Genomic DNA, 14,445 nt, shown 5'->3' on the forward strand with positions numbered 1-14,445 from the left:
TAGTGGACATGTATGGTGTAGCAGACAGAGTGACAGACTAAGATTTGGGTTTGAGTCCCCTTTTGGTCATGGGAACTCACTGGTGGATGTGCAGAACTGGTAATATTTCGTTCATCTTGAGAATCCTCTTAGGGTCACTATATAGTGATTCCAGCTTGAGAGCACATTACACAAGAAGAGATTATATAATCCAAAGCCTATATAAGGTAACACTCCACAGTGGTCAATTTCTACGAAGCACACAAGCACAGCATAAAGGCAACAGCTTTCTCCCATTGTTTTCCTCCAGGAAACTGTTATTCATCGGCATACAGTTTCAAGATCTGGACTTTCTAGGCAGCCATCATTATTAGCAGCTATTGATAGAAGCTAATGTAAACTGTCTGTAAGAAAGAAAGGTATACTAATTCATTAATGCTAATGGAAGACAAACGGCTGTAAAGTAAAAAAACAAATCAGAAGCTGAAATTTGAAAGTCTGGTGAAGAGGAATTTGTCTGTGATCTTTCTCTTAGGAAATAGGGAACCAAGTAGTTGGATACTGTAATCTTGATGGTAGGGGAATAGGTCTATTGGATTTCCAGCGACTTTAGTAAAAGCTATTATAAGGTGACTTTCCTTGTGCTAATGAACTCATAATGAAAGTCCACTAATTCTCAAATATCAGCATTTTCTGGCATAAGGCAAGTTTAAGAGTCTTAATACCTACTTGAGTTTTTTAAAGCTAATAATCTGGTTTCAATGAGATATTTCGACACTAATGATGTATCTGTTATTAACATGTAGCAGTTTCGGAAGGATTAGTGGAGTCCTTCATACCTAAGGAAATAACTGACAGTTATTTTAGAGATCAGTGGCTTTGTAGGTACTTTACATATATTTAAGAGCATTTTCTTCCCCAGGTCCAGTCCATGAAACAGTCTATGATTTCTGGAGAATGATATGGCAGGAACAATCAGCATGCATCGTTATGGTTACTAATTTAGTTGAGGTGGGACGTGTAAGTATCACCTTAGAAATGCTGAACTCTTAAGACACATATTAAAAATCATAATTCCTTTGCTCACAAAAATAGAAGCACGTTTGAGGAAGTAAAAGAAAAAGAATTTACCATTGAAGGGCCTAATGGAAAGAAATGTTTTCCTATGTAGAAGTTGGGGAACAATGCAGCAACTGTTTTGTTTTATCCACATCTTTGTACTGTGAACCGGGACTGTGTGTGTATATAAATTCAGCACACATATCCCATATTAAACACAGGTTCACGTTAAATAAGTCACACTTGGATTATTTAGAAATGGGAAATTGCACCAGATAGGGCAGGAGAGGACATCCCCCACCTGAAAAAAACTTTCTCTTTTTTTGTATCCCTCAGTCATGTTATCTCCACATCCCTTATTTCCAGCCCACTGTATTAACTTAGAAGTACTGCTAAATTCATTGCGTGTTATTCATCTTACAATATAATTACTTGGAAATAGGATAATTAGTGTTTGAAAGAACTTAAAACAATTCAACACAATCAAAATGTTCACTACCTAACAGAAGTGTACAGATTTGCATTTTTGGACTACAATTTCCAGAATTCCCCAGGCAGCATGACTACTGTGTCCTTTTAATTAAACCATCCCAATCTTGTTTCATTGATGAAATTATCTGTTTACACACCTTCCAGTTCATGTATTTCTTTGGTTTGGATATATTTTTAAAACTTTTTTAAAAGGTTAAGTGCTACAAGTATTGGCCAGATGACACTGAAGTGTATGGGGACTTCAAAGTTACTTGTGTGGAAGTGGAACCACTTGCAGAATATGTGGTCAGAACATTCACCCTTGAAAGGGTAAGTAGGTTTCAGACTATAAGTTACATATTCAAACTGTGTTGTTAGTTTAGTATTTGATGGCGCCAAGATTACTGTATATATTAAGCTTTTTATGATATTTACTCCCCTATCAGTCAAGCACTGCTGCACGCCACTTCTTTGTGCTAAATAGAACAGACTTCAAAGAAACTGTGTTGAATGTCATCCACCTCAACACCATTCCCCCTCATCCTGTACTCAGTTATCCATCATAAAGTGGGCTTATTTATAAGCCTTCTTCTCTTAAGTTTATGATTCTTGATTGCTGTTTTCCTCAAAGGTACTCTTCTGTGTCCTTGCATGTTAACATGTCTGTCATATTCTGGGAAACTTCTCACTAGCTTTTGTATTACATCGCTAGCATCAACCCCTTAAATACACAGTTTTCTGTGTATGGCAATGACACTTTCAGTCATTGCACTGGATTTATGAAAGACCCTGAGAAACCGATAGATTGGACTTATTTATAAATTTAACTGTAGATGCCCATTGTCATATTTTTGGCTCTGAATGCTAATAAAATATACCTGTTGATTCTGTAAGTTGCTCTCGCCTCATGATTCAGTATTTGATTTAATATGCTCTCCTCATAAGTTTTCAGATGAAGAAAAAAAAGGTGTTGTTTTGTTTTTTGATGTTGACAGAGAGGCTATAATGAGATACGAGAAGTTAAACAGTTCCACTTTACTGGCTGGCCAGATCATGGAGTACCTTACAATGCAACAGGCCTTCTTTCATTTATACGACGTGTGAAACTATCTAACCCTCCTAGTGCTGGCCCTATTGTTGTGCATTGCAGGTGTGTAGAGAAGAGGTAGATGCATTTTCTATAATTTATCAGTGTATGCATGATCTGTAGTCTCTTGTGAACTTGTCTTGATGTGACATGGTGTTTTTCGGAAACACTGTATGTTCTGTATTTTACCTGAGATCCAGTTTGGTATAGTGAATAGAGTATTGGACTAGGCTTCAAGAGGCTTGGGTTCAAATTTCTGTTTGGCCATGAAAACACATGAGAGGAGTTTATGGCAGTGACAAGCCACTATTTTGCACATACCTCAAAAACCCTGTTGGGGCTGCTGTCAGTCAGAATCAACTTGATGGCACATGAGCAACAACATTTTATCCTTGCTCATGATCTGATAGATGTAGCTTAACAATATTGTAATCCATTGATTATCATCCCTGAAAGTCCTATGCAATCCATTTTTATTTACATATCCACAAATCATCTTCCGTGTTGGCTGGGGATAATGGGAGGGAAAGTCCAACCATACCTAGGAACCTGGAGCTTAAATGTTTTTAAAAATTTTCTAAAACTTTGAATTGTTATCTTATCTTTTTTTTTCCTGGAAAAGTAGATGATTACAAATACTAGTATCTAACCTAATAGTGCGTGCACTTCAAGCCACTAAATCCTTGGCAGCTAGTCATATAAACACAGCAGCTAAGTCTGTGCCACTATGCATACATCATATGAATTACTGCAGGAACACAGAAACAATAACCAGGCATAAAATCCTTTGAAAGGCTGCATCATTTTCAAAAGCCATTCAAATGCTAGAACTGCACATCTCTTTAAGCAGGCCCTTGAGGGAACTTCATTTTAACAGTAAAGCCAGAAACAATCAATTTTTAGTTGCTGCCCTCAGAATCATCTAAGTATAGATTTCATGCACATTAATATTTGTTTAAAACTCTAAGAGCAAGGAACATTACTACTGGGAAGTGCGTTTATGTAGGTTTGAGGGTATGAAAAATAACATATTCCTGCCTTATTCTTAATATCCAAGTGCTGTTCCCAGTGACTAAAATCGACTAATGTAAAGTTACACTGTGTATGTCTGATGTTGTCATTAACTGTGGCCATCATCGTCGTTTAATCGTTTAGTCATGTCTGACTCTTCATGACCCCATGCACCAGAACTATGGCCATATTTGTCATTTTAAAAGTTTCTTATCTCCCCCCCCCCCCCACAAGTTCTTAGGATCCTTTAGGATGCCTTTGGTCATAGGGAAAGCTTTTGGGAGCAGCAGGATGAGGGAGGGAGGAGTCTTAAATGTCCAAAAATGTCCACTGCTGGTCTCACCATAGTTACTGCTAATGACTTCATCACCATAGAACTTTATAATGTTTGATTTCAACCAATATCTACTAACTTTAGGTATTACAGAATATTGATTTTATACTTTGCATCCATGGTAGTTGGCAGAAAATACTGCTTCCATGTGCTGGAATCCCCCCCCCCACACACACACACACACACTAGAAATCTGATCCTGACTTCTGCAGCAAGGTGGGTTGTTGTTTTTCAATATGTTGAGAGAAGTACTCTATACATTTGCTTCTCTTTCATTACAGTGCTGGAGCTGGACGGACTGGCTGTTACATTGTAATTGACATAATGCTAGACATGGCAGAAAGAGAAGGTGTTGTGGACATCTACAACTGTGTCAAAGCGTTACGTTCACGTCGCATCAATATGGTACAGACAGAGGTACTGTACTTAATTGTGTCACATGTTAAGGTTTCCTAGAAAGAGCACTGAATCACACTTTGTAAAGACATTTCACTAAGCAAGAATGACGATTGCATGCAAGTGAATGAAATGGGGTGTGTGGGGGGCAGGGCGCATGGCAGGGTTTTATAGAATGATAGAGCTGCACCAGAGCTTTATGTGAGGACCAGCTTATCTTCTTGACAAGAATAAGAGAGCAAAGTGTGATTTCTTGCTCTTAATCCTCAGAAGCTTCATGAGGAGGCCACATGAAAGTGAGGGTGAACTTTTAGAACAGTGGTGGGTGTGTAGTGTCCAATCCCCAGGATTGACTGCAAGATGCACCACTCCCAAGAATGCAAAGCAGTACTGGGTGGAAAAATTAAAATAGAAATTGGTTGCAACACTTGCTTCTAGCTTTAAGTTGTGCTGAGGTTACTGGAGAATTGCTGGCACTGTGATTTTTTTTTTTCAAAATAATCAGCAGGGGAAGGGGCCCCCAGATTCTTTGCAAAATCACTTTTGGAAAGCTCTGGTTATCAGTCTGTTCCCACAATAATCTCAGACTACCCTGTGTTTGGCATTTCTCATGCCAAACACAGGGTGCGAAAGGGAATCTATTTCATAAATCTACTGTTTTTTCTGCTGTGAAGCAAAAAAAAAAAAAAAAGAAATCTTTTTAGGTGAATCAGCCAAATAATAAAAAACAACCAGTGGTTGCTGGAGAATGGCAGGGGTGGGAAGACAGAGGTGTATACCAAGAGATAAAAACAATGCCAAGCTGAAAGTGACAGGACTCTGATGTAGAGCAAATACAGCATCTGAAAACCAACTTCCTTCACCCTGGTTCTTCCTTATCCATAAGTTCATTATTAGCTTTTAACATCTGCTTTTCAGGACTCAGATCACCATTATTTAACACAGCTAACACTGCAAAACAGCTGTTATTTTGCAAGTGCAGTATAATAGCGGTCATAAGAGGCTATCTAGGCTACAGACCAGCTGGTAAGTTCAAAATGTGGTAAAAGCAGATTCAGCTTTAAATTAAACTGAAGTTGCTTCACACCACCAAATTAAACTGCCAGCAAAATAAACAGATGCACCAATTTCGTGCAAGAGGTGTTTAGCCTGTTCTCCTGCATGAAAAAATGTTTTTTAGCACAATTATTATTATTTCCCCCAACAATTTGTACAAAGTACCGCAACCAAATGGTCCAGTGCCTGCTCTGAAATGCTAACAGACTAAATAGGGAAAAAAATGTGTGATCCAGCCCTGGCTCCTTCTCACGACATGTACGTACATCAAGCAAATTGTAGAAAAACAAATCATAAGTAGGGAGAGTAGCAAACCGTGAAAATGTATGACATAAGAAACTTATGATGAGCAGTGCTGGTCAAAACCTACACAGCACAGTTTAGAAAGGACAAGATCTTTTCCAGGGTTTTGGGGAAGTCTTTGACAAAGCATTGACTTTTTAAAAAGCCTTAGGATCATCTACCCTTGCACACACACACCTGTCCAACGCAAGACATTTGTGGAAGTGTGAAAAAAAGAGGGGGGGAGAAAGTGCATCATTGAGATGGCCGGTACTGAGCCATTTCATCTGAGCCAAGATGAATTTTTGAGATGAGTTGGTCTGGCTGACCTTGTCTTTTCTAGAGAATTCTTAACTGGGGGTGGGGAGTTTGTTCCTGAAAGTTTCTCTTTTTTCTTTTTTCTTTTCTTTATCCATAATCATGAGGAATGTGACACTACATTTCCAAATATGAGTTCTTTTTCAGGGACCTGGGTATAAGCTTTAAATGGTAGCTATGTGGATGTGTCTCTGTGTTTGACCTTTCTTGGTATGTAGGGATCCTCAAGCTGTTATCCGGAGTTAGCTGTTTTAATGCCTTTCAGTTCCAAGGCAGAAACATGAAATAAACCCCAAACTACTAAATATACTTCAAAACCAATACCTTCACCACCGAGTATTGTTAGAGTTTAAATTTTCAGAAAATCATCATGATTAAATGAATCCCAGTTAAGAAACAGACTATATTTAAGGCGCTTAAGCAGAATAAAAATGGATTGAGCTAATCTTCTTTGAATAAGGTTCCTAGTGAGAAGATATCTACAAGAGAAATTTTGTTTGTCTTTTTAAAAATTGCCTTTCTTTTTCCTTAGGAGCAGTATATCTTTATTCATGATGCAATTCTGGAAGCCTGCTTGTGTGGAGAAACTGCCATCCCTGTATGTGAATTCAAAGCTGCCTATTTTGACATGATTCGAATAGACTCTCAGACAAACTCTTCGCATCTCAAAGATGAATTTCAGGTATTTTTAGCACCTTGATTCTATAGAAACATTTTTCTGTCTCCAATTATATAAAATATCTACCAGTTTTTATATCAGACACAGGTTATCAACTAATTCTATCGTAATGTGCTTGGCAAAGTAATCTATACATCTGGAATACCAAAGCCTAATATTAATGGCTGCAAATAGCTAATTTCTTTGAGCAAAATGACCTTTGGATTCCTAAGACTGATTTCTTGTCTTCTGTAAAACGCTTCTCATTCATTTTATACAGAGATTTCCTATTTTGTGTAGAATGCAAATTGGGAACCAAATCAGTATATTCAGATAATTTCTTCATCCTGTCATGACTCAATCGAACTGCAGGTCAACTCAAATAAGGAAGCCTGGGCTTTGCTAATGGCTTGCACTATTCTCACCACACAGTTTTATTTAGTGCCTAAATTTATTCATGTAAGCCACAGTATATGACAGCAAAGATTTTGTACATCTTTTAGACCCTGAATTCTGTGACTCCTCGTCTACAAGCTGAAGACTGTAGTATAGCATGCTTGCCAAGGAACCACGACAAAAACCGCTTTATGGATATGCTGCCACCGGACAGATGTCTCCCTTTCTTAATCACTATTGATGGCGAGAGCAGTAATTATATCAATGCTGCCCTTATGGATGTAAGGGACTATTTCTTTTTGATTATTTAATGTATTTTGAAAATATGCATAAGGTTTAACAGAACTCTGGCTCATTCGAGAAAGATTAAGTTGACCTTTCTATTGTGTTCTGTAAAACGGTCTTCTTAAAAGAGAACATTAAAAAGTGCATAAAATAGTCTTAATGCCCACTGATCATTCTCTGGGTTTCTGAGCCCAGCATGTGAAACTTTCTCTAGCTTGCTGGAATTGAAATTCATGAAGGAAAACTCTAGCAGGTTTCTGATTATTTGTATGTTAATTTGGAGCCGATTCCAGCTATTTGTCTTTTTCCAGCGAATACAGTCCTAGGAGAAATAAAGGATTAGTGAGGAGAAGAGCAGAGAAATAAAATTCAATTAAATGTATTCCTTAGCTTCTTCTATCTGTGCATGCTGATGTGTTTTTTAGAGTTTTGTAGGCAAAAGGATGTGTTCAAATGGGGAAGAGCCATCACTCAGCAGTGGATAGCATATGCATTGTATGTATTGGTCCAAGGTGCAGGCTTAGAAAGGATTCCTTTCTGGATCTCTTAAGTGCTGTGATCAGTCAGTGTCAATCAGGAGTGAGGTCATGTAGGTGAGGGAGAGGGGTGTAAAAACAAACAGCCAAACAAAACTAGAGTTAGCTAAAAGTGTGTGGAGGGCAATTCACTCTATCTTGCTGCGGAGAAAAATTATTATGATGGAATGTGATTGTCTGATGGGGTCAGAGGTGCAAAATCATCTGGAGGGAAGGTATGGGACACACTTTGCCCATCCCTGCATAGGGAAAGGGAATTGCCCCCTTGCTCTGATTAGTGTGCTGGGGAGGTAGTATGATATTCATACAGTACAAAACTACATGTTTTCTGACTGCAACCCTTTTTTTAATCTACTCTTTTTAAAGAGCTACAGACAACCTGCTGCTTTCATTGTCACACAGCATCCTCTACCGAACACTGTGAAAGATTTCTGGAGATTAGTCTATGACTATGGCTGTACCTCTCTTGTGATGTTAAATGAAATTGATTTAGCACAGGTAAGTTCCTAAAGCTTACAAGTGGTGCAAACCTCATTAAAATGGATGCAGTCTGTGGCTGAGAAGCACGGTTGAACAGGCTATCACAGCTGTTCCACTTCAGGCTACAAAGAGGGATTACAAGACTAGATGTTCACTTGTTAAGTAAAACACCTATACATGTAAAACAAAGATATCTGGGTGGTAGCTGGGCTGGAATCCCTTTTTACTCACTGGCCAGAATGTTTCGGTGCCCATGTTTTATGTGGGTCAACCTCCAGCCATGTGATCCCCTCACCCTGAATTCACACAAAATGGTATAGTCAGAGAACCATCAGAGATCCACGCAGATCATCTCTTTCCAGCCATGTGTTTTCTGTACATGAAGAGGAGGAAGAACTGGCATTTCATCATTAGCTCTGCCCCTTACCATACAAATCCCCATTTTCATTCACATCCTTCCACTCTTCCTGCATGTCTGTGAATGTCTGGAGTGAGAATGGGGTTTCTGTTCACACACATTGCACACATAGATCTTTCTCATTCTTGGAAAAAACCTTTGCACTTGGGGTGGTCATGGACACAGAAGATCTGTGTAAAGAGAAAACCCGCTCTCACCTGAGGAGGGAACAAATACTTGCAAATGTCCTCATCCTAGATGAGGCATCTTTGTGAAAATAAAAGGCAGCTGCTGCAGGATTTTTCACTCCCATATTTTGGATCATTTTCAGAAAAAACAAACCCTTGCATATTGGATTAAATAGCTTTTTAATGCAAAAACTGCTGCTGCAAATTTTTCACAGAAAGGTTAGAAAAATGCACAAAATTATTTGAATGATACCTGGAGAGGAAAAAAATGTTATCTCGTCTTAAACCAAGCAAGCTGAAGATCTGAATCCCTGTTCTCACCATTCACCAAGTGGGAGAACACCAAAGGCCAAATTTTCTCAGAAAGCCCCATGCCAGCAATGGACAGAGCTACAGAGTCCACAAGTTGCAGCCTTGGTGTGCGTCTGATACACACAGAAGAATCCAACCAGTCTTTTAAGAAGCTGCTCCTCAAGACACAAACTGAGTCATGCTTCCTCTCCCACCTCACTCCTGCAGGGAAAGCAATCTTAATCTAAGGCTTTTATAGCCCAAAGGAGATTGTCATCTGGCCTGTAATTGAGGCCCCACATCTTTGCACAGGACATATAGGTGTAAGGGCAGAAGGCATGTAGATGCTAGCACATAGCCAGTAGGTAAGATCACCCTATGTGTTCAATAAAAGACGAGGAAACATTGGTATGCTTTGATACAACTAATTCAGAACACCTCCTAAGAAGAGCTTGGAAATAATGCATTACGAGTAATGATATTTGTGGTACAAAATTGCTTCTGGGGGTAGCAAGAGCACAAATGCATTTCTTTTTGTTTCAAAAACAAGAGTATAAACCAAAAACAAGCAGAGGATGCCATATAACAAGTAATATTTAATCATTACCTTTCTTCTTTTTTACTTTTTGGAGGGGGGAAGGAATTGCTTTGGGAATACATTTTGAGGCAACTTTTCCTACTTGAGGTAATTTTGATGAGTTTTTCTTTCCAAAAAAGGAATGGAAAAGTAACAAATAAGAGAGTACAAAACTAAAACTATTTTTTTAAAAAAAAATCCAGGATAATGTTCAAAATTCTGTTCACTACCACAACATATGAAGTGGCCCTTTGCATAAGTAGTTATCTTAGTTCTGGCTTTTTCATAAGGGGCTTTCTAAAGGAGGCCACAGGGCAAAGCATCAAATGCAATAATTCTAAAAACCCATGTAGCCCCCTCAACTGCTATACAATACAGTTTAAAAATGGGTTAAACTTTATTGCAAGATGATGCACACACTGACCCAAAACCAAATGAAAACACCAGTCGATCTCCTGATTTCTTTTATTAGCCATGCTCCCACATGGACTTATTTTATAATCCTAAAGCCACCTGCTATACAACACGTAGCAAGCTAGCTAGCATTGCGGAGTGATCTTGTTTGCTGAAATGAAATTGTTTGCCTGTTGGAATTGCATAATATAATAGATTTTATCTGTTTTAGCAATTGATTTTATCTCTGACACAACTTATAATTTAGTTACATCTATTTAATATTATACAGGGGTGTCCACAGTATTGGCCAGAAGAAGGAATGTTAAGATATGGTCCGATTCAAGTGGAATGCATGTCTTGCTCAATGGATTGTGACGTAATAAACAGAATTTTCAGGATATGCAATTTAACAAGGGTAAGCAATATGGCCATTATTAAACCAGAACATCCCATGTATTAAGCTGGTAAAGATCAACAATAAGTGAAAGAAATGGGGCATATAGAAAAGAAATGGGTAGTATAGAAAAGAGGGAAGATACAAATGTAGTAAGTCACTTTGGATGGCACTAAGTATTCCTCCACCCAAAATCAATCTCTGGCTACCATAGATTACTACATTTTAGTTCTGTTCTGTGTAAAAGTGGGGTCCAGGAAACTGCATATGCTGTTAACTAACTGATGCTCCTTATATCTTAAGTTATTTTTGCTATAATAAGTAGATGTTTGCCTACCATAGTTAAATATACATTAGCAACTATCTTCCCAGGCTCAAGTACATCTCAAATCTCTTGCAGTTCACAGATATTGTCACTCCCGTGCCCTGCAACTTATCCCCTTCCTTTCGTTTTAATTTTTATCCAATCTGATTAAGAGTTTTAATGAAATTGGAAACTTGCTTAACTTGTAACTTCTAAATTGGTCTTAGAGAAGATATTACCATGCTGTTACCTTAGAATTTTCCATAAAGACACACTGGAGTTTGTAATGAGATTTTTATTGTCACCAGCCTCAGGAAGGCTATTTGATGGTACAACAATTCCAGTATCTGGGATGGGCATCTCACAGGGATGTTCCAGCATCCAAGCGGTCATTCTTGAAGTTGATTCTTCAGGTTGAAAAGTGGCAAGAAGAATGTGAAGAAGGGGAAGGGAGAACCATAATTCACTGCCTGTGAGTATGATTTAGAATTTTTTGCACAAGTGGCTGATTGTGACTGAAATTTAGTAGTGGAAATTGCACTACGTAAAGCTGATTTGCCATCTATAGTGTTTTTTCAGAAAATAACATTCCTGACTTTTATCCACCAAAGGTCCCAAGGTCCCTCTGTCCCATAGAAGAAATATTTAATTTGTGAAAAGTGCTACCACCAGTAAAATAATAACAGTGGCAGTAATTTTCAAAAGTTAAAGACACCTCTGTCCCAAGACACCCCCCCCCACAGCTTCCCCAGGATGAAAGGGAACTGAAAGGAGTCTAGACACCTTCAGAGGAAGTGGAGTCAGAAATGTTTAATTTTCAAAAAACTGTTGCAAGTGATAATGTCACTCTTCATCCTTATGCAGTATAAGGTCTGCCATTGGATTTCAGCAAATATGTGTAAATTCCTATTACAGTTTTGTGCAAATTCCTGTATTACATGCAAGTGTCATCATATGAAACATCTTGGCTTGAAAACTTGGCAAGTTATGCCAAGAAACTAGAGATGGACACAAATCTTGGTTTGGAAGTTCATGCCAGATCATATCTGTGGTGCCTCCCTTTGCCTGCCTCCCCAGCTGGATCTCCCCACGCACCTGCCACCACACCCTCCTGTCCTCCTCCTCTTTGGGTGCTCAACCAGTCTCCAGTGGGAGCACGGGCTTCCCTGCCCCATCTCCTTGGCTGATCACCCACTCAGACAAGGATGCAGGACTAGGAAACATGTACTCCTGCTGGGGAAAGTCAAAAAACCAAAGAGGAGAAGAGTGCACTCTGACTAGTTAGTGGCTCATTAGCCAAGGATGCAGGGGAAGGGAATGCCATGCATACGAACCAGCACAAACCTCCGAACCAAGGTTTGTGCCCATCTCTACTTGAAACCCCATAAATTAATACTAACTCAACACATATGGTCAAATCCACTATGCAGCAGTAAGTAGTTGCTTACTGCAGGTACTCATTGAGAAATGCCCATTGTCAGACATTAAAAACCATGGTTATTAAGAAATGCATAGTGAAAAGGTTTGTTTCAGGTTTTATATGTCTGGTTTTTGGAGGGTAAGTAACCTCGAATCCCCTGAGCAGATTTTCTGGACCTGGGTGAGGAGAAGACGGCAACAAAAGGGATGTTTTTGCTACAGCCACTGTCTGCTTCCTTCCACATGCATTGACTGAGGAGAAAAAGGGAACACCCCTTCAGCCCCACTGCTTGCTCGAGATTGCCCTAGTGCATCATAGGGAGGATAGTCTTGCTACCTATAAAACAATAGGGAGAGCCTTTCACTGAAATACCTTCCCATGGTCCACTCATTTTCTACTTTTATTTTTAAACATCTATTGCTAGCTGATGGTGGATTAATGAAAAGGCAGGAGCGGGGTCTGAAATATATACCTGCATGAACTCAAGAGCAAAAAGGGTCAGGTCCCCTTCCATACCAGCTCAAGGAAAGCCAGTCCCAATCTGTATAGCAAATATTCTGATATAAATCAGATCAGACATTGCCTGCATACTGCTACCTACGCTCCTTCTGGATCAAATGTCCAGGACAGGAAATTAAAACACTATTTCTGATTAACTCCAGCCCCCCCCCCCAGTCCCCACTTGCCTCTAGAAGGCAAGGCTTAAGAACTGTACGTAAAACATATGTGCTATGGCATTTTACATGAGCCTATTTTGCTGCCAGTCTTCTTAGTACTCAATGAGGTTGTTTTAGGGTTTGCAGCTGGATGTCATCAATAGATGAATGAAACATGATTCTCACTCTCACTCTCAGAGTGGTATAGATTTACCAGATGAGCGGGATATAAATCAATCAAATAAATAAATAAATAAATAAATCAAATAAATAAATAAATAAATAAATAAATAAATAAATAAATAAATAAATAAATAAATAAATAAATAAATACTCTCTACATCCCAGTTCAGTTGTAAGCCAGGTCCTGAACATATTATTTTACATAACATGAAAACTAGAGAAGCCAACTTCAGCGCAGACGGGATAGAACTACCCTTGGTAAATGGCTCAGAAAGAAAAAAGAAAGAAAGACATGCCAAAGCAAAAACAGTAGACGAGACAAACTGTAAAGTGCTATTTTTTATTTTTATTTTTTGGGGTCAATAAAGCTGAACACAATTTGGGGAAAAAAGCCTCTTTCTCAGTGGAACCGTGTTATAAATATTAAAATATCTGAAATGTGCCATTAATGTACAGTACTTTCACAGTACATTTAGATGCCATCACCTCTCTTGTTCATAATGGAGTTACCAAGTCAAGGAAATAGCAGTTAAAAATTTCAGTCTAAGACACATGGAACCTGTACTGCTTAAAATAAAGGTAAAAACAAAATATTGACCAGCACCATTCAGGAACTAGAATTGTTACCCAATTATTAAATGGGCATTTAGTGTTCGTTTTCTTATTTGTTTATGGATTTTTGTCATCTGTATGATGTTTTAAAGCATACCTTTAACCTTTTTTCTTAATCTTTTTTCTTGTTTCTTTTTTTCTACTTCTTTTTGGCCACACAATATGAAAGAAATATAGGCCAAATCAGGATTGTATAAGTGACATAATAAACCTTACAAGGTGGTGCTTGAAAAATTGTTTCCAATCTGTGCCCCCTCTTCAAATGTACTAGAATCCTCCTTGGGGGGCAGATTGCCTTTGTTGAGAATGGCTGTTTTAAAAAAATTGTGTATTAATTTTGTTGATACAGATGTTTATATCAAGAATGCTGAGGTCAATAAACTTACCAAAATTGTTCTTTCTGTCGTCAGGAATGGTGGAGGACGAAGTGGAATGTTTTGTGCTATAGGCATAGTAGTGGAAATGGTTAAAAGGCAAAACGTCATTGATGTTTTCCATGCAGTAAAAACTTTACGGAACAGCAAACCAAACATGGTAGAAACACCGGTAAGTTTGTGGATTTCAAAAGTTACTTTGTATGGACAGGTAAAGATGCTAAAACATAGAAGTGATTTTAAGGAAAATATTCTTAAGTGGTCACAGCTAAAAAAAAAAATGAATTATCTTGAAACATTAAAAA

General features: G+C 38.4%; 1 protein-coding gene across 19 annotated transcripts in view; it reads left to right on the top strand.

The window, feature by feature from the left end:
* The window catches only part of PTPRK (protein tyrosine phosphatase receptor type K), a 412,999-nt gene that overhangs the window by 394,272 nt on the left and 4,282 nt on the right, over window positions 1-14,445 (top strand). For 10 of the 19 annotated variants that reach the window (XM_078383369.1, XM_078383361.1, XM_072996885.2 and 7 more), the window contains 10 exons: window positions 902-999; window positions 1,723-1,839; window positions 2,505-2,674; window positions 4,223-4,358; window positions 6,526-6,675; window positions 7,155-7,328; window positions 8,235-8,366; window positions 10,487-10,612; window positions 11,204-11,367; window positions 14,177-14,312. In XM_078383369.1, coding sequence (XP_078239495.1) covers window positions 902-999; window positions 1,723-1,839; window positions 2,505-2,674; window positions 4,223-4,358; window positions 6,526-6,675; window positions 7,155-7,328; window positions 8,235-8,366; window positions 10,487-10,612; window positions 11,204-11,367; window positions 14,177-14,312 — 1,403 coding nt within the window. The remainder of the gene's footprint in view (window positions 1-901; window positions 1,000-1,722; window positions 1,840-2,504; window positions 2,675-4,222; window positions 4,359-6,525; window positions 6,676-7,154; window positions 7,329-8,234; window positions 8,367-10,486; window positions 10,613-11,203; window positions 11,368-14,176; window positions 14,313-14,445) is intronic. The other 9 variants (XM_078383360.1, XM_078383362.1, XM_078383364.1 and 6 more) reach the window with 1 other exon arrangement.

Source organism: Pogona vitticeps, chromosome 1 (assembly GCF_051106095.1).
Source record: "Pogona vitticeps strain Pit_001003342236 chromosome 1, PviZW2.1, whole genome shotgun sequence".
Lineage (NCBI taxonomy): Eukaryota > Metazoa > Chordata > Lepidosauria > Squamata > Agamidae > Pogona > Pogona vitticeps.